This window comes from Corapipo altera, unplaced genomic scaffold (assembly GCF_003945725.1).
Source record: "Corapipo altera isolate COAL_440 unplaced genomic scaffold, ASM394572v1 44, whole genome shotgun sequence".
In the NCBI taxonomy this organism is placed as follows: Eukaryota; Metazoa; Chordata; class Aves; order Passeriformes; family Pipridae; genus Corapipo; species Corapipo altera.
In genome coordinates this window covers 3,387,248-3,407,357 of record NW_020884880.1, presented here as the reverse complement: position 1 = coordinate 3,407,357, position 20,110 = coordinate 3,387,248, and the positions used below count along the sequence as shown (strand labels likewise).

The window sequence follows — 20,110 nt, the reverse complement described above, 5'->3', positions numbered from 1 at the left end:
TCCACTTTTGCTTGATTTTAAAAGAAAATCAGTGGAATTCCAACATGACTATGCTCCTCCTTCCTTATAAATGATTAATCTGAATTTTTGAAACAAAACTTGGGACTAATGAAGTGCAGTATTTTTCATAATATTTTTGGGTCATCAGATAGATGTGAGAGAAGATAAAACAATCCATCAGAAAAGAAATCACTGCTGGTATGCAAAACAGACCTGCATTACGTTCACAAAAATTTCTTGAAGAAATGAAACAGATGTTTTTGGCAATGACAAGTACTCATAATGTCATGAGCTTGTATATGTAGATGGTATGGCAGGCATTCAAACAGAAGAGTTCACTTCACTAATACAGCCAAAAATCAAAAAAGCCAAGCATGCTTTAGGAGAAAGAATGCATTCATTGTGGCAGAGCTGAATGCTTTACAGTGTTCTTCTCTTAAATACCTAGAGGTGGTTCTGGAGATATACCAATGCTCTGTAACAAAGCTTCTGTCTCTCTTCTTTTACGGTCTAGGTCAGAATCTTCCTGAGCTGGCTCCTTCTTTTGCTGTAGATCAGCCTAAATTAAAACAGAAGAAAACAGGAAAGTTCATTTCACATATAATCAGCTCTAGCAATTATATGAGTAGAAAATATTCAACATATAACAGGAGTAAAGGAAAGAACTAATGTCTCTAAACTAGGACTTTGGCAGCCTTTGGCACCAACAGCCAAAACTAAAGGTCTACAAGACCCCTCCCTCTCTGCTTAGATATCTATACCTCCCTGGATCTTCCACACATTAGCCTTCCCCCTCTCTGGCATCTAAAAACAGGAGGAGCATCTGTATTAGCCAGAACTGCACAAAAAGATTTTCCTTTCTGCTGCTACCAGAGTGTGGGGCAAAGGGGACTTGCATAGTGCCTCAGACCGGTGCTGATGTCGGTGCAAGCACAACAAAACCCCTTGAAGTTCAAAAGAATTCCATGTTCTCCAGTGTGGACATGGCCAGAAAGAACATTGCTTTTACAAAGTTCAGGCATATTCCTGTGCTCAGCTCTTCACATGAACTGTCTCATAGTATGCAAGGCTGTAGACAACTCTCCTGCACCAGTGTGCAGGGCTAAGCACCTCAGTGAGTGTCAGCCATCACTCCTGGATGCCATCTGGCATCACAGTGCAGCCCATTTATGGCTCCACAATTACACACTGCAGCATTATCTGTAGAGCTGGGTGTCCCAAGACAAGCTAGATCTGGCTATCTGGGACAATGGAAAGTTCCAACCACCACAGGATATCCACGAGGCATAAAATCAGAGTCAGGGGACAAAGGAAAGGACTTAATAGCTCCCTTGAGCCATTACCTTGGCTTCCTTCCCTCTAATTCTTTAGTAATGAACACTGAAAATGCTACCATTTAAAGTTCTGCTTATCAACAACTCCCCCAGTGACTCCAGGAGCCTCAATGGGGTGTGTGCTGGTAACTGCACAAATGTGGCTCATATGAAAAAAGATTAAAAAGACAGCCAAAACTGGAACTCTGATTTCTTGGATCAAATCACATTTCCACGATAATTCCATGAAATTCATGTACAATATTAAAGTGTCAGTTTAAAAGGAAACCAGTTATTAGTAAAGGATAACAGGTGCTTTAAACTATAGTAAGTGTTGACATTTGAAGGAAAGGAAGCATAATCACTTAATGCTTCTCTGACTTTGCATGAAAATTAATATCCACTCCCTGTCAATTCTCACCTCTATTCCACTAAGTGACTGAACAAAAAGAAGTACAAATCCCTTAATGAAAAACCTAATGCATATTGTCAAGGACAAATAAACTAATATGCCAATCAAACTTAAACAGAACTGAAAGATGCAACCATGCCAGAAGACGAAAATGCAATTGCAATTATGTTTTACTTTACTGGAGAATAATAATTGTAAATCTGTTATCTTAGCTAGTAATCAAACTAGTCTTCAGAGTACAAAAATACACATTTAGATTGTAATGGCCTGAAAAAATGTGAGGCCTCCTTCTGTCTTTCCCCACTCTCCACTCCCTTTCCATTGAAGGAGAGCCCAGGAAAAAGCATTGTGGCAAATCAATTTTTCTTTCTACACACACATACACATCATGTTGTCTAAACTGTTGTCATCTGACAGTGCCATGGTTTTAAAAGCAATTCCCTTTCCCCAACATTCTTGACTAAAAAATAAGCATTTTGATTTTAAGGCTGGTCTGATGTGGATTTAAGGATCTCATTCCACATGACAGATACCTTGGGCTATGCAATACTTAATGTCAAAACCCCAACAAGCCCCTTCTTCAAGCATGAGCTATCTAAAGGTGTTTTTGCAAATTTACCTCTTTCTTCTTCCGTTCTTCCTCCTTCCGTTTCTTTTCTTCTCTTATCTGAGCCAAACGTTGCTTTTTGCGCTCAAGTTCTGCTTTTAAATCACTTTTGTCTGACATTTTGACTCTGCTGGAAACAAAATTTTGGAAATTAAGGTGAAAACAGAATTAAACGGTTTCCCTATTTACTGGGGAAAAAAAAGATAATTATATTAAAAATGGCGCTTCTAAAATTGCTACAAATATATTTCTATATAAATTCTGATGATTGGACTATACTGACATTGTAGAAAGTGGAATATTTTCTTTACAATTTTTATTTCAAGAAATTAGACCAGAATACCGCCAAACGTGGAATATATTTTCGAATTACCTTTATTAGAAAACTACCTCTGTGAAACAAATCCATTGCTGTTCAAAATAAGGCTTTAATGCTTCTATACACTGAAGCTAAAGTCTTTTGATTTTCATCATCTTCAGAAGCTCTGCCAGACTGTAGAACTCAGATCCACAAATAGATTTCAGTTTTAAGTACGAGAACAAGATCTGCCCCAAACAGCCCTGTACACCTTAGGCAAGTAATAATTTTACTTGCAAAAAGTGGAAATGTGATAGCTTTTGCTTCTGCAGGTGCCTTGCATGGCTGCCATGCAGGATTCCCCATTCCACCAGTACAGTTCCAGACAGACCATCAGTTCAGTTGCAGTATCCTTCACACATTCACCCCCCCAACAAGCACTCTCACCAAGCTATGGCCTATCCTGCATAGGAATCTCCTCTGCCCTGTCCAGGGAAAGCTGGGCCACTCCCCCAAGAACCTGCAGACAAGGCACAAAACCAGGCAACCCAGCAGACCCAAGTGTCTCATTGTTCTGCCAACAGTCTGATGTTCATCTTTCCAAGAGGCAGGAGACATGCCTAATACTCCTGATTTGACTGCAACCACACAAACTTGGCAAAAACATTTCTTCTGAGCTACTGAAAGGCCTCCTCCATCATTTAAAACCATTTCTCTGTAGGATGTTGATGTGAAGCCACACATACTCTGCGTTGTTAATCTCTGTCAGCCTATGCAGCTGTACGTGAGCCTTGAAAATGAAGGGTAAGGAGATAAAAAGTTACATTATGCAGATAAAAAGCCAGATCCTTAAAGAAGATATGATACCAATCTTTTTCCAAAGTTTTAAAACCCCACCAGTGTTGCGCAAACCCATAACTTAAGTCACAGATAACGTTCTCATTTTCTAACATCATAATCACTAGGAACTGTAATCTAACTGTATCAATACAGCCTTTCTTATTAGAATTTTATTTCAAAGACAGGTTTGGCTAATATAGACTTTCATGAAAAGAGTTAACTGCGCCTTTCCTGTTCACACATCACTGACCACATCCACCACTGCAAATCAAAATCCACCAGATCAATGGCACTGCCATGTATACACAATGGAAGTCTATTGTTCACTTGATCCATGGGAAATTTAAAAGGCAACTCTCTGTTAATATAGTGAGAACTCCACCCACATATGCCTGGGTGGGTGGATGACCAGAGAGTAAAACTATATGCTAAAAATTTCATGATGCTTTCACCCATAATGAATTTCTCTGCAGTCATCAGCTTCCGCCTCAAAATGATAGAAGTATAGTTAGTTCATGATACAGAAGATATTGCCAACACAATATCACCTGTATATTAAGTGCAATCTTGACTCCAAATGTTTTCTTGTCTTTGCGAGTATTTTCCTTTAATGAAAGAACAGAGTAACATTTGGAATCAAACGAGGAAACAATTCAGTGAAAAGGACAGGCATAAGAGCAGTATCAGTGATATCAGAGGGGTGTATCTGTGTGTGAGCCATTCTTTGGATGCTAAAATTTCCCAGTCAAACTCCCACCAACAGGAGTTAAAACCAGTCTAGCTCAAACTCCAGCTCACACTGTCACATATTCTGTACTTCAGCAGAGTTGCCCATGCTGGCAAGGCACCCTGCAGTCCTTTCAAGGCTCGGGGACTCCTGGTTCAATCCACAACAACTGACAGCAAATGGTATAGCTAGGAAAGACATTCAGATGCCAACAAACAGGACCACTGGGTGTACTGGCTGCATGTGGAGGACAATAATTTCTTTATTCCTCCATCACTCTTGTCATATTCACAATAGTATTGATTTCAACTTGAGAAAATCAAAACTCTCAGAAAAAAACTGCATTTGATATCAAGAGAATTAAGCAGTAGCACCTTAAACAACAATAATCTGTGTGATCAGTTGACGTCAGTGAGCTATTTTTTACATGAGAAATGCCTAGAGAAGAAAACAAGCTTTTTAATGGCAGTGCAGGTAGCATTTTGCCTACCAATCTGTTCAGGATTTCTGTGTCTCCCTTAGATATGGTTGAAATCCCATTTGAAGTAATTTTCCTAATCTGTTGCACACATTTGAATTCTGGTTAAGCTCCTCCTCAGAGCCCTTTGGACTAGATAGAGTTTTTGCATCCTTTTAGTTCTGCAGTTTGGCAACAGAGAGAGAGCTCCTGTTTCTATGCAAAAAATATGCAAATGTGTTTTAAGGCTCCTGACAGAAACCCTGAGGGTTTGGCATCCCTTTCAAGCTGTTTGTCAGATATCAATGAACAGCATTCTAAAAATTCATTCCCTTAATGTCAGGGAAGCTAACTAGCTTTTCGCCTGATTTAAGCATCAATGGTTTAGTGCCTGGCCCTTTCTTTACAATGTTCCAGTCAGAGTGATCAAATCCTATTATACCTTTGCTCTATTTTTAACAAAACAGATCTTGCATACACCGAAGACAATGTATTAAATTTCCTTCAAAGTATGTTGCCAGAGTCGAGTTATATACTTTCATCCTGCATATATTATAGTCATGCCTTAGCCCCCCAGACAGCTTACCAAACTTCAAACTGGCTGTTTACAATTTTAGCACAAACTGAATGCCACAAGTATGTAACCATCTTTCTCAGATGCCAGCAATTCAGTAGCAAGCAAAAAGGCAAGCGTACTTGTCACTCTGCTTGGCATTAACCTTGAGTTAACACTGTATTCATTACTGGGAGCAAATTTCTAATAATTGCCATTCTGTGTGCCAAAAGGAACGCCACACCAAGAGAGATGAAGGCAAACAGTAAACAAGATTTACTTTTAATGTTCTCTGTGGTGCAGAATGACAGCCCAAGGCTTATGCACGACCTAATCTCCAGCCTGGGAGAGAGAAGGTACCAGTCAGAGAGAAACAGAGGAGCACGTTTTGTAGTGAAGCGATTAAATCCCCTTTGTGGGAGAAGGAACATATAGGAACAAACAGACTGACCCTTGCATTAAGTGTAGAAGTAATTCTCATAGAGGGGCAACAGGGTTCCCCTCTTCAAGGGATCAATTTTTATTTGTTTGGCCCAGCTTACTGTCAAGTGACATGGTTATAAAAGGGGAGAGTCCTCCCACTTCAGAAGAACTTTCCACCATGCTAACATAGGTTCTTATGACACAACCTTGCACAGAGAGCACCCACCTGCACTCCTAATACACTCAGAGAATTCTCCTTCCTTTGAGATACTGAGAAAAGGAGCCAGCTTCTCGTGGTATGACTTTTATGAAACAGACTGCTCTATTTCAAGATGCCAGTTTTCCCCATATGCATTAAATATGCCTGAGAGTCCCCTCTTAGGCTTGGAGATACAGCCAATTCCACTTACACACCCAACACTTATGCACCAGATCCACCATGATGACAGTTACCCAGGAATGTGCAAAAGCAGTGCCAGCTTCTGGGGACTGTTTTCTGGGACTTCACCATTTACTGGGCTTAGCTCACAAAATCTAGATGCCCAAAACATTCATGCAGATCTATCCCTACCATCAATATAGGTAAAATCAAAAGACTCTGGGTATCCTAGGATATGATTCCAATTGTCCTAAAGCAGATGTTTAAATGAGTTAAGATTAAGCATGCCCCAAAGTCACCAGTTCCTCTCTAATGATGATAAAGGGCCCTGAGAGATCTACACTAAGTTCTAGAAATCTCCACTGTAAATGTCTCAGTCTGGATGAGAAGAATCCTGTCCTTAATATTCTCCCAGCAGTTCCTTTTAGCTTGTCAGTATATGAAACAAGATACTTGAAAGACCATTTACATTAATCTTAAAATAATAATGATGTTTACACAGACTTCTCTGCTGTACAGAACATATGCCAAACTACTCCCTAAGCTTATCACACAGGTAGTAACATCTCATGATCATTTCATTAGAGACAGCAGTAATAATATAAGCATGGACGATCCAAATAGCAGCGTTTTACCCTCAACTGCGCTAAAAGCCATGCAAGTACAGGTACAAGCCAATCAAGTTATTACAGTTTTATGATAAACTACAAGGTCTTTATCAATGATCAGTATCACAATATTTGAGTGGATACTTTTTTGAAGCATTTATATGAGCACTTTACAGCAGAAACAGTCACAGGCATTAAGATTAGAATTTCAGCATCAATAAATAGATACTTCCTAGAGTAATAAAACCAGAATTACAGGTACAAAGAGTGGCAAGATATGTGCATAGGTTGGACTAAATACAGGAAAAAATAAGCCCAGAATGCCCAACATATAATGAATAAAATAAGAAGACAAGAAAATTATGACAGTGCACACTTTTTAAGTAGAAAAAGAAAAGAACATATAATATCTCCCCCCTCATCAAGCCTATTCTTTATATTTCCTAGAACAGCATCTTGTCTGCATGCTATCACCAAGCTCATCTAAAAAGAAGCCTAAGTTTCCAAATCTGGTAGGAGATAAAAAAAGCCTACAGATTTTACAGCTTTTTGGTGTTTGGGGGATTTTTACATGCTGTTCATTCAGTAGGCTGCACTAGAGTAGAAGTTTTCACTACTTCATGACCCTCAAAGTCTCTTCTGTTTTGTGACTTCCCGTGTTGCAAATACCAAAGGGGTTCATTAAATTCTGTTACATATGGCATTAGTCATCCTATATCACTAATTATAAATGAATCATTAATATACTTCTCTAAAATAAATAGGCAGTATCTAGTATTTGTAGATGCTGTACATGTATTATTCATATGCCTTCATAAAGAGCCAGTTACTCTTGAGTCCAAAACTGCAAAATGTCTTTCGCGTGAAATGCAAAGGATGTTGCACAATAAAATACATTACGCAGTGATTTTTTGTTATAAAGAACGGGTTTATAGAGTGGGAGTACTAATACTATTGAAACTACTACATATGAAGTGTTCTACTGGAAAAAAACAATTCATTTCTATAATATACTATATTTATCTCTACTTGGTGCAAATAAGCATCTTCCCTAAAGTTAGGAATATCATACGTTTTTGCAACAGAAAAAAATTCCCATGAGATCTACCTATGACTTTTAGAACTGTAAAGTGTGCATGCAAAGTATGAAATTGTACAAAGCAGACAAACAACTTCGGTCTGCAAGAAACCACAGGGAGTTGCTACCCTAGTATAAATGCATTCTAATCCATCGTATTCATTTGAAAATAACGTTTGAAACACACTTCAAATGGGCAAGAGGAGCCAGAATCATCTTCTCAACATCGATTTTTAAATAAACATGAGTGCCTCTTTTCATCGTGCATCAGAATTTGTACTTGACTTCAGTCGAATAACATAAATAATTTTGCTAAACGGGCATGTAAATGTTTACAAGATCACAACAATGGGCAAATATTTGCAGCTGCAAAAACATAGCATTTGTAGCATTTAGAGGAATCTCCTCTGTGATGAGTTCAGGAAAACACTAACTAAAATTGGAGAGACTAAATATTTTTTTTCTACATAACCTTGAGGCAAAACAGTCAAGCTTTTTACACTGCATCTGTGTATTTATCTATAAATAAAAATGGTTGTCAAGTGTTAGATTTCAGGGAATGGACCATTTTTATCCTTCAGCTTCTGAACATTTCTAGCAGATGGGTAAAGGTCTTGTACTCTGTTCTATAAAGGTTTACAAATCACAAGTATCCAGAGATTTGGTTCTGTGCTTCCTCCTGGTTGCTATGCAACAGGTCAGCACATCTCTAGCCTATTTATTTTAATGCTGATAGGGTGTAAGATATGTACCCACAACTGCTCCATTATACATCCCTTACAATTTATTACCATTTAATCTTTTCACTCTTGTTCTTCCATAATGGCCCTACTACAAAATTAATTCAGTTTCAGCAGCATTGTAGGGTCCTGACAAAGCGGCATATGAGCAAAGCTCGACTACTGCCCATTCTTCCAGCACCAGGAGTAGTGTCAATAAAGCAACACCTTCTTGTCATCCCAGTCTCTCATTAATCTCTTAAATTTACCACGATCTTTTCAATTCCAACAAGCATAGTGCCATGGAAGAGCCATCAAGGTTGAAGTGAACAAGCTGCTGGCAACGACTCACTGGAGATAAGTAAGAAACACACAACATTCCAACTAGGAGTAGAATGAACTTAAGAACTAGACACTAACAGGTTACCCTAGCAAAACTGCTGCACATCTCCCTCCAAATATGCTCCCTTTATAATGTGTTCCATAAAATTTATTGCATGTATCACCTCAAAGAAAACTGGTTAAATAGGTATTTTCAAGTGTCTTGGATTTTCCTCCATAAGCATTAATGAGCACTGTTATAACTGCACAGTTATCTCAGATGTGCTGCTGGGATATGATCTTCAATGATGCAGCCAATACTGCTCTGTACTTCCTGGGGATCTGACTCAGGAATTGTGCCCGTTACAAAGAGTGGATATTTTTAACAAAACAACCAATTGCATGCCTGACAACATTTAGATCTTGTAGAATAGAAGACTTCTGAGTATTCTTGGTCCCTTCCCTCTCTATCAGTTTCTGTTTCTGTTCGGCTTACACTCTTCAGCTGCAGTAAGATGCAGGGCTCAACACGTGGCTCTGTATATGGTTGGACTTAACAAAATTCCAAATCTTTGTGACTCTACATTCCCCACATATTAACTGGTCTTTCTCACTGCACTATGTTATCTTCTGTGATTTTCCCAGCTTGCTTCAGAGAGGAACTGCAGGATGAATAGATTGAGAGCAGCCCTGCCAAGAAGGACTTGAGGGTGCTGGTGGGTGAGAGGCTGGACATGACCTGGCAATGTGCACCTGTAGCCCAGAAAGCAAATTATATCCTGGGCTGCATCAAAAGCAGCGTGGCCATCAGATCAAGGGAGGTGATTCTGCCCCTCTGCTCCACTCTCGTGAGACCCCACCTCAAGTACTGCATCCAGCTCTGGGGCCCCCAGCACAGGGAGGACATGGACGTGTTGGAGCAGATCCAGAGAAGGGTCATCAAATAGATTAGAGAGATGAAGCACCTCTCCTCTCAGGAAAGGTTGAGAGAACTGGGGTTGTTCAGCCTGGAAAAGAAAAAGCTTCAGGGTGATCTAATAGCAACCTTCCAGTCCCTGAAGGGACCCCATAAGAAAGAGGGAGAGGTTGTAGTCAGGTGGGGATCGGTCTCTTCTCCTAGGCAACCAGCAATAGGACAACAGGACACAGTCTTAAACTGCACCAGGGGAGATTTAGGTTGGACATTAGGAAGAAATTCTTCACAGAAAGGGTGATTGGGCATTGTAATGGGTTGTTCAGGGAGATGGTGGATTCACTGTCCCTGGAGGTGTTTAAGAAAAGACTGGACATTGCACTCAGTGTCATTGTCTAGTTCACAAGGTGGTGTTAGGTCATAGGTTGGACTCGATTATCTCAGAAGTCTTTTCCAACCTAATTGATTCTGTGATTCTGTGACTTCTTACAAGAGGATATAGTGAGAGGAAAAGGGGGAACAGATTCCAATTGAAAGAGTTTCCTAGATATTAGGAAAAAAATCTTTACTATGAGGGTGGTGAGGCACTGGAACAGGTTGTGCAAAGAACTTCTGGATGCCCAGTCCCTGGAAGTGTTTAAGGCCAGGCTGGATGGAGCTCTGAGCTGAAAACTGAAAGTGTGAGGTGCCTGTCCATGGCAGGGGGGTTGGAAATACATGATCTCTTAAGGTCGCTTCCAACCCTGGCTATTCTGTGACCTAGCAAGATAGTTTAAAAATGTTTTCTGTCATTAAAAGAAAACCAAATTCAGGCTGTAAATTGATAAGACTTTAGAGATGGATAATGTGAGAGACATGACAATCTAATTCTCAAGCTGCAGGTCACTTATCTAGAAAAAAAAAAAGCTTTTTTTTCACATTTTTTATTTCAATATTTTTTGTATCTACTTCTTATATAATGCTCAGATTTTAGTGTTATCTTCTGCTATCATGGATATGACCACTTTTTCAAAACCTGTGTAAAATATCTGGTTCATTCTAACAGTACCAAAGTGCCTCCCAAGAGTATACTTAATGATTTACTAAAACCTAACATAGAATTTTGCTTCAAGATACCTGCTAGTCTCTCCTGAAGTGGAACAAAGACTCCTTTTCTCCATCCTGCAAACATCTGAGACATTAAAGCATGTACCTCCACTCCTTATGGGGGGGTAAAACTGACTCCTCTGACTTTTCCACTCTCCTCCTGAGATAACCCTGGCTACCAAACTGATACTTTCAGCCATTTACCCAAACATGAAAAATGCATTCTCTAGTGTCTGTTTCTTAACCCAGCTATGACAACTGCTAGAGAGACATCAAAGAACAAGCTATGCTGCCAACACACAGGTTTTGCTGGAAGACTTACACAGATATCATTTCTTTCTTATAACAAAATATGCTTTGCTTTGCTGCTGATGTTTGTAAGGATGTAACTAGGTTAAAAATATTAGAAATTTATTTCATCTCTGAAGTCGACACACCTAAAGATTTAGAAAGCAGCAAAGAGCCCTGGATGTAAGAAATATGCAGAGTTCTCAAAAAGTAGAATAAACAACACTACTATTCCTTTTGTACTTCCCAGGGCTTATTTGGCTGTACTAACAAAGCAAGATGAATGCTCGGAGCCTGCCTTAGCCAATCATTCCTGTTGATCCACAGAAGAGAAAAAAGAGATGTCCAGATGAAAAAGCAAGATGATAAATGTAGATGTATAACAGCATAATTTAAAGGACTTCTGCAAAGAATTTGAATACGAAAAAGAACTGAGAACCAAGTAGTCTATGTCTTCCATTTATCTTTTTTGTGGTTAAAGTATTCCACACAAAAAGAAGAAGCATGTTTTGGGGGGTCTTTTTTTGTTTGTGGGTTTTTTGGGGGGGAGTTGGGGCGGTTGGAGTTTTTTTGTCTTGAGAAGACTAAACCCCACATCCCTAGGGTGACTGTTGGTCAATGGGTGAGAAAGACTGGAGGAATGGAGATTGCATTCTTAACAATTGAAGCTATTTTCTATTAATTTCTTTTCTGCAAAGATTCATTGGACCAGAAGAAGCAGATGCAAGAGAGTAAACATTAGTCCCTAGCAGAGGCCCCTGGGTTCTAGCCTTTGTTTCAGGGTTAGTTTATATTATACACAGTGACTGTTTAGCTTACAATACAATGGTGTATTTCGTATCTGGAGTCAAAGACTCCTTTCTTTCTGAGTGTTCGAAGCAAGGTGCTGAAGAGTCCTTTCTCTTTCTTCCACACACTCTGTCACACCCAAAGAAACTATAATACTTTGGACTTATGTGGAGCTGCTTCAGTGGGAAAGACTGGGAAGGTCCCTACTGTAGAGGACACATAGCTTGCTGGTTAGAGCATAGATGAAGGCGAATATCTCTTTAAGCAAAGGCAAAAATTACCTGAGACTCCTTTACCTTAGGTGGGTCCCATTAAAATCAGGGTACAGTAAAAGCAGAAGCCGATGTTGTCAGATGCAGCTCAGCATGGAGCACACAGTCTGACAGATGGGCTCAAGGAATGCAAACTAGATGGAGCAGCCTAGGAGAGACAGACAACAGACATCCAGGCTGTTGAGTCTGGGGGTTCAAGAGTAAAAACACATCAGAAGCAGAACTGTAAGGTGAAAAAGGGAGTTTTTAGACATAGCCTGTACTTCAAGAGCTAGGTGACAGCCAAGTTGACTTTTGGGGAATGCAAACTGGGTTTCTGTTTCCATACCATTTTGTCAGTTTAGATGCAGCTGAGCTTCCCAGGCAACATAAGAACTTCCAGCCTGGGGAATTCAAGTATGTGTACCAGGCACACTCTGCACCTTAAGCACAGCCTTCTACCAAGGCAAGGCTGGCTGCACGTGAGCTCTTCTCTCCAACACAACCACAGAACTCTCAAGTGCCCTGGCTTCCACTGAAAAGAAACTTGACAAATGGGCTGACTGAGAGCAGAAGCAAACAAGTGCCCAGCCTGAATGATGGGGCAATCACATCTCTGGAGCACATTGCAGGACTCCTCCAGAAGTAACCCTCAGCGCATGACTCACTATGCCAGGACCTTGGTTCCAGAATTTGAGACCAGGACACTAGTTAGAGGCCACCAGCTCTCTTCAAATGAGGAACATTTATTTTTTGATAATAAATCAATTGTTACTAGTGGCTCTCAAATATTGGACCACTGAAGGTCCACAAGGCAATCAGAAGTCGTCCATGTCTGGTTTCCAGCCATATCAAACTGTAAAATGTATGGGCTTACTGGTTCCAACCAGTAAGTTGGAACCTAGTCTTGAGGACTATGAGCAGAACATAGTTTAAAAAAGTCCACAAATCATTGTAATATCACAAGAGAGAAATGGGGAGAACACAGGTACATGATAGTTGGCTCTTTTGCAAAATCAGACCTTATGTGATATGAGAAAGCACAGCAGTCTTATTGCTTTATATATATATATATATACACAGTACCTTCAGATAAATAACACAAAAAATGGGAGGCCACTGACTTTATGCTTACCACTAATTAATCACCTAGTTTAGTGAGATCGGAAACTTTTTTAGGAAAAACTTAATCGAACTTTACTGAATCAATGCTGAGGAGGTAAGATCTTCATTTAAAGACTTAAAAATCAATACTAGTATTGACTAACATTAATATTGCATTCTATTATAATTTTGTTCGAAAAGACTCATATGTTTGTTTGCCAGTGTGGTAGTCTAGAGGTTTTACTTCCCTCTCCCAAGTCATTGATAAGTAAACAATAAAACCTGATAAGTGTTATGCACATAAAGGAAGGGCTGCTGTAAAAGCTGGGGAGAATATCAGTAGTAAGGCTGTGACATGGATTTTTTTCCATTTTAGCCTATTCCAGAGAATATAATTTACTGTCTTCTTTTCATTTCTATGCTGTAAACATATGGGGAAAAATTCTAAAGTTCTTTAATTTATAATTATCAGATAAAATAGTACTGAATTTTCAAAGGGTGTTTTAATATATTTGCAGAGGTCCTTAAAGGCTGAGAAACTGGACTTTCTTGCATTTTCTTGCTATTCAACTTGCTGTGAAAAAGAAAATATTGTGGGAAATAATGGGACAGTTTTCCCACGGGCTCTTTCAGTACAAAGAGAGAATGGAATCACTGTTTTTTTTTTTATTTTGTCTCCAGTACAATACCCTCCTATTCCATCAGCACAATTTTTGTTGTATTATTATTACTACTATGGAGATAGTGAAAGGCAAGAATACAACATTCACAGGCTTTGCCAAGTGTAGCAGATTACGTACATGAATAGCTAAGTGCACACTAGGGGGTATGATTTAGGTCAGATTTCTTGTTTCATTCCAAAAGGTTATAGATTTTTAAGCCATTCATTGTTTAATGCACCACACAGTTTACAGTCATAGGTACATATAATCTGAACTATCTTTTCTCGGCTTTTGCAGGAGTAATTTGTGTTCCTAGGCAATGAAGACCGGCAGAAGTTGATAGTCTGTAACAAAGTGCTAAGTGTGTAACAAAGCTCTATGAGCAGTTAGAGCGAAAAAGGACAAAGAAAATAAGAATTCATTTAGAGGCAAACAGATCTGAAATACTGCAGGACTATGATACAAACAACCTTCTGGTTCAGCAATTGCTCAAAATGTAACTCGAAACAAAATGATGAAATAAAAACAATGTCATACGACTTTGAATAGTGTGATTAATGAAAACTGTGAATCTTTTATATTATTTAAAGAGAAGATAAACATGTATTATGAAACAAGTCACATGAGTTTAGATAGTCCCACAACTTTGTGCTGTGAGAATCTGAGAAGAAATTCTTTTAAATGCTGAGTGTCAGTGGAACAGTCCTTAAACTAGGACAGACAGGTTCAAATATAAGGAACTATATTAGATGCAGTCTAGGTTTGGTTTGGTTTTTTAAATGTGACCTGTTTTGTTAAATATTTTAATTTCTGAAAATATACAATAGTAATCATTTGAAATGTCTTTGCCCCAATTACCAAGTGACCTGGTAACCACTCTGATCCTAACAGTGGTGGCCTAATGTGCAAAACACGAAACAAGGGCATGCCTTGAATAGCAGGGATTTAATACCGCTTTCTATGCCCTTTAAAAGCTAAGATCTGTGTTAATGGATATAGAACAGAAGGAGTGAACAGTTTAAAGCAAGAGAAATCCATATTTTCTCTGCATGTGGTCTAAGACCTAGTGATTAACTTTCAACACTAACATAGCATAGTTTCAATACTAACATAGCACAGATTTTTCTGTCAAATTCAACCTGAAAATATTATAATCAAGCAAGGCTTGGATATAGTGATATAAACAGATAAAAAATACAACCTCCACTAAACTTATTCATATTTAATCATACTAGGCAGTTTTGTGTCTTTGCCCTACTATAACTCCCCATTGTTTGAACACAAAACACACTGCATCTTTCTGCTGGGCTGAAGTGAAAGATTAGTAACTGAGGAGCAGGATTTAGAATTATTTGTACCACATCACAGATGAAGGGAGAAAAGAGTAAGGAACTAAAATCAGTTCTATGCCAGAGAGAGAAGACAAAGGGGAAGGGAATACCAGCAAGGAGGGAACGTGGTGGTAAGACAAGTGTTGAGGAAAAGAGAAAAGGAACAACAGCAAGAGGGAGAAGAAATGTGAAGAAAAGATATCACTGAAAAGAAAAAGTTATGTCCTTAAAATATTCCCTCTGTAATTGTTTTCTGCTGAGTGGTAGTAAATGAGCCTTCTCCCTCTGTCAAATTACTCATTAATTATTCTACGGCCAAGCAGGGACAGTCAGCCAGCACCTGAGAAACACACAAGGTAGAACTGCACTGCTCCGGAAGGGCTCCTAGGAGGTTTGCTCCTCAGGTTGATGTAACCTGTCTCTCTGGATCAGGCAAGCTGATCTAAATGCATGGGAGCAGTGCTAAATGTAAAATAGGATAACATACTTTTACTGTAAGATTAACAGCCAGGAATCACAAGAGTCATCTAAGCAGTGATTATTCATCAGGTAACACAGATATCTGTACACAGGTCAACGCAGAAGTTGTACAGGACCTCAGCCAAAGTCTGTTAAGTCAATGTAAAGGCTCTCATTGCCTTCAATAGAGTTTGGAGATGCATTGTGGCTCTCAGTGTACCTAGCTGACTTCTGCCATCACTCTAGAGGCTACAGTCACCACCAGAGAAGTCACAGAAAAACTCCTATTACTGTCAGCAGTGACAGGGTGAGCACTCTGCCCTTAAAACTTCATCATGGAGTTATGGTGTGTTGCCCACAAAAAGCTTCAAGAACTGTCATGCCTGCTCCATGCCTTCTCCATGCAGCACTGAACTCCCAGAATGCTTTTGCCTCAGAAAGGGAAGACAAAAAGTGCTGATGAAGCACAGTAAAAAAGAAAGAGGGGTTTTTATTTTAAGCTCAGGAGGAGTTGGTACATCACCTGTCACAGATGATCAGAGGTGTCTTGTATCTATAAGATCTGCTGGCTCACACATCAGTCTGCTTCACAGCTTCCTGCAGCTCCTGCCATCTGCCTGGAAGTAGCCATTTCCCCAAAAAGTTGGCAAGATAATGCCACGTAAAATGAACAGTATTGGTGGAGCAAGCTCATGTATACTGCCTTATTTTGAAAGCTTGCAGATGGCCAAGTGAACAATAGCTTCCAATCTCATCTCTAACTAAAAAGGGCTAGCACTGTTTTAGATAGATAATTACCAAGTAGCTAAAGGGACATATTGCATCTATCTGAGATTTAGACTGAGCCAGGGTCTCAGGCTGCCACTGCAGCTTTTCAGACACTTCTTTTCACATTTTTTCAGATTTTCTGTTTGTTAAGCAATACCATTCCTGCATTTTCATTTCTGCCTGCTTACGTATGGCAGCTGAGGGGAAGACGATTCAATCCCTCATCCGGAAAGCAAGGCCCCTCATGGACACATAAATGTGTGCTCACCTGTATGACTTGTGTTGCTCAGATGATGAAAATAAGCTGCACTGGCAAAAGCACAGTTTTACTAACACAAGTTGCATCTGTACTAAGGGCATTTTGCCAGCATACTCCATTGGTATTTTGTCCGGAAAATGTCCCTTTAACATGCAGATTACATCTACAGACACTATTTCATTTAAAGCTTTTAAAGTAAAAGTCTGAAAGTATCAGATGAGTATTGCGCTGAGAGATCAGGATGTCTGGCTGTGTCTGCAGGAAGCCTGAGACCATATCTCTGCAGATATGAATTTCCACATGCACCTCAGAGAGGATTACAGCGTTACCTCCTACCAACTTCCATGAAAATAAAATCTCATGGGTAGGACAGGGAGGATCATTCTGTTAACATTCCACCACCACCTCCAAGTAGCAACTCATTTTGGCACTAGGGATCAGTGACTCTGAAAGATTACTAATTACTACTTCTGTTGTTGGTCAAACCAAGCCTAAGGAACTCAACAAGGCACTCAAGGCATAGCTCTGGTTAATAAGCCTGAGTAGTCTTAGAGAGGAATTGTGAGCATATTTTAAACGTCTATGAGCAGAAGTTAAGTTTGAGGAGCTGAAAGATACCACACGATTATCTGAATCATTAGCAGGAGTTGGTGAAGCTTTGGAAAACAACAATGCCTTATGTTTTTCTATTTTGATCCCTTATACTTTTCCCTTTCACGCCATTGTCCAATATCCTGCAATCGTGGGACCTCTAATGCAACCCACTCCATCCAGCTCTACCTAGTATTCCCTCTCTGTCTTCTTGCAGATTGGAAAACACACGGCAGCATGGAATGACTCTTGAAACCTGTCTTACAAAAGAAAAGAACACCAAGAGACTTGATCTGTCAATTTATTTGAAAATAAAGCAGGTAAGTTCTTGCTGCATCATTTAGAGTACCTACACTGAAGACAGCTGCTAAAGCAAGGTTTTTATCTATGAGAGGCATAACAGGAACCAGAAACCTGAAGCTGGAAAAATACAATGAAAAACAAATGCATTTCAATAATGAAAAAAATAGCAACTGAAATACATCACAAAGGAGGGCAGCTCACTGCCCTTCCTCCTATAGAAAGAGCTGGAAGGTCAGCTTCTTAATTTAAGATCTTCAGGGTACAAAAGAATATATCCCTGAGTATCTTTTGAGTAGCCAGATTTCCAAACTCCCAGTAACCACTGCATGTGTAGGGTGTGGTTTATTGCTGCTCCTTTAAAGATTCCTGTCTTTAAGGAATAAGATAAGGCAGCATTGCGGTTAGTGCATTTTTTGGGTAGACTAATTTGAAGCAGAAATGCTTAGAGCTAGGAGAAATCTAGCTAATACAACTCTAAACAGTCTCTTGGATCTCCACATACCTGGTCCTTGGAAGTCTTACACATTCAAAGGAAGACAATGTCAAGTCCCAATCCTCAAAACACTCTGTTCACAAAGAAGGTAGAGAAGGGCCAACACATTTTTTATTTTCATGGTCTATAAATGGATGATTTTGGGAAAAGAAAATAAAGCAGAGGATGGTTACCAGAGTGAGCATACCCATGGGGAGAAGATCTGGATGCAGCTGCAAGGTTTGAGTTGAAGAAACCCACTCTTGTAAAGAAATGCTACAGAGAAATTCCAGAAGGAATTTTATCTGCCTTTCCTAAGTGTGGAGAATGTTCTGAGAGATGCCCTCTCATATGGAAAGAAAGTATATAAAAAAAAGCTTTAAAGCATCAGGATAGAAAACATGTAACTTTTGCCTATTAACTTAGCAAGAACAAATGAGGCACTTCAACAAAGTACATTGGTAGTGACAGAAATTAAATTCCTCAAAGGCTCTGATAACACCACCTATCAGGAGATAGATAGTCCTGGGATTCGGATTTCCATTCCGAAACAGGTTTTGCAGTCCTGTGCTTCATGATATTTAGAGCCATTTCAGATGTAACTTAACGTCCTCATGTAGAACCAAAGCACTGACAAAACCCTGTGTGTCAGGATAAATTACCAGGTGCCAAAGTAACATGCCAACTTCGTATCAGGTCTTTCCATCTCATCACCCCTTTACCAGAAGTTAGATTGCTTTATCTGCTGAGAGTCCCTATTTTATATGCATTTAGAGTTGAAATTTGTACTTTCAATGGCAAGAGAGACAGAAAAACAAATTTTGTTCCAGTCTGTAATTCAAGGGCTTTGTCTAGGAAATATCTGGGGTCTTATGCTCTCTGCTGACCCTGAGGGATTCCCGGCATGATGTAACTGTAATAATATCCTTTTGAAAATCTATTTCAATGGACTACCAGTGAAAAAAGGCCTCTGACTGACTCCCTCCTTCTCTCACCCTTTTAGGAAATTACCTTGGGAAGGAAAAAAGATCTATTTACTGTCCGCTATCGCCGTGGACTTGAATAAACACGCTACTGCTTACGCTGTGCAAAAAAATTATAGATGGAAAACTTTTACCACCCCCTTTTGCTTTAAGCTGTTCAGCGCTGAGCCACCAGCCGGGAACCTGCGCGTCCACTCGCGGCCGGGGCCGGGAGGCGCCCCAGGGACCGGAGCAGGTGCCGCCGAGGCCGGCGGGGCTCGCTCCCCGCAGCCCTCCCCGCAGAGGAGCCGCCGGGGTGGCAGAGCCGGAGCCCACCCGCGGGGAGGACCGGCCGGTCCCTCTGGGCAGCCGGGGATGCCGCTCTCCCCGCCGGGCCGCCCGCCGGGCTCTGCGGCCGCGGCGCATCCCGAGGAGCGACCCCTGCCCGGCTCCTCCGCGGCCACCGCCGGGCCCCAAGGGCAGCCCCCACTCGCTCCTCCGCCGCGTCTCGGCCCCGCCGCCCCCGCGGGTGCCTCACCTCCGCCGGCGCCCGGGAGATGTGGAGGGGCTCCCGGTGCCGCGCAGCCCTCACTGAGCCCTCGCCGCCGGGGGAGAGGAGGGATGCCTCGCTGACTGAATGGCCGAGACTGGCAGCTGCGCCGTGCTGAGCCGAGCCGTGCTGAGCCGTGCCGTGCCGTGCCGCCCGCCGCTGCGGCAGGACCGCCGCCGCCGGCTGAATGTGCTGTCTCACGCTGGACAGGCTCCTCCCGAGAGCTGCTGCTGCCGCCTTCCTCCTCCCGCCTCCTCCTCCTCCTCCTCCTCCACCCGCGCGCCCCCGGCAGCGACACCCCCGCCGCCTCCGGCGGGACCGGGGCGGGGCTGCGGGGGACCCGGGGCAGGTGGCGGCGGAGGCTCCTCGGGGAGGAGGTCCCCGCGCCCGCCCCCAGCAGCTCCGGCCTGAGGTGGGGTCGCTCGGCTCGGTCCCCTCGCTGTCACCCCCACAGTGGCGCAGGCTTTCCCTCTGTAGCCCCCGAGCAGGCAGCTGCACGGCAGCCCGCCTGTCAGCCCAACACCGGCTTCACCGTCAGCCCCGCGGCAGCCAAGGCAGCATCCACTGCCACCTCCACAGCATCCCTG

The 20,110-nt window shown here is 41.3% G+C and overlaps 1 protein-coding gene across 4 annotated transcripts in view; it reads right to left on the bottom strand.

The window, feature by feature from the left end:
* DYNC1I1 (dynein cytoplasmic 1 intermediate chain 1) overlaps positions 1–19,770 on the bottom strand; it is a 184,988-nt gene extending 165,218 nt beyond the window's left edge. For 2 of the 4 annotated variants that reach the window (XM_027639378.1, XM_027639379.1), the window contains exons 1-3: positions 19,512–19,763; positions 2,345–2,462; positions 445–559 (exon numbers count right to left, since the gene is read on the bottom strand). In XM_027639378.1, the coding sequence (XP_027495179.1) occupies positions 445–559; positions 2,345–2,452 (223 nt within the window). In that variant the 5' untranslated portion in view covers positions 2,453–2,462; positions 19,512–19,763. Of the gene's footprint in view, positions 1–444; positions 560–2,344; positions 2,463–19,511 lie in introns of all 4 variants that reach the window. The other 2 variants (XM_027639377.1, XM_027639376.1) reach the window with 2 other exon arrangements.
* Positions 19,771–20,110: the final 340 nt, after the last annotated feature.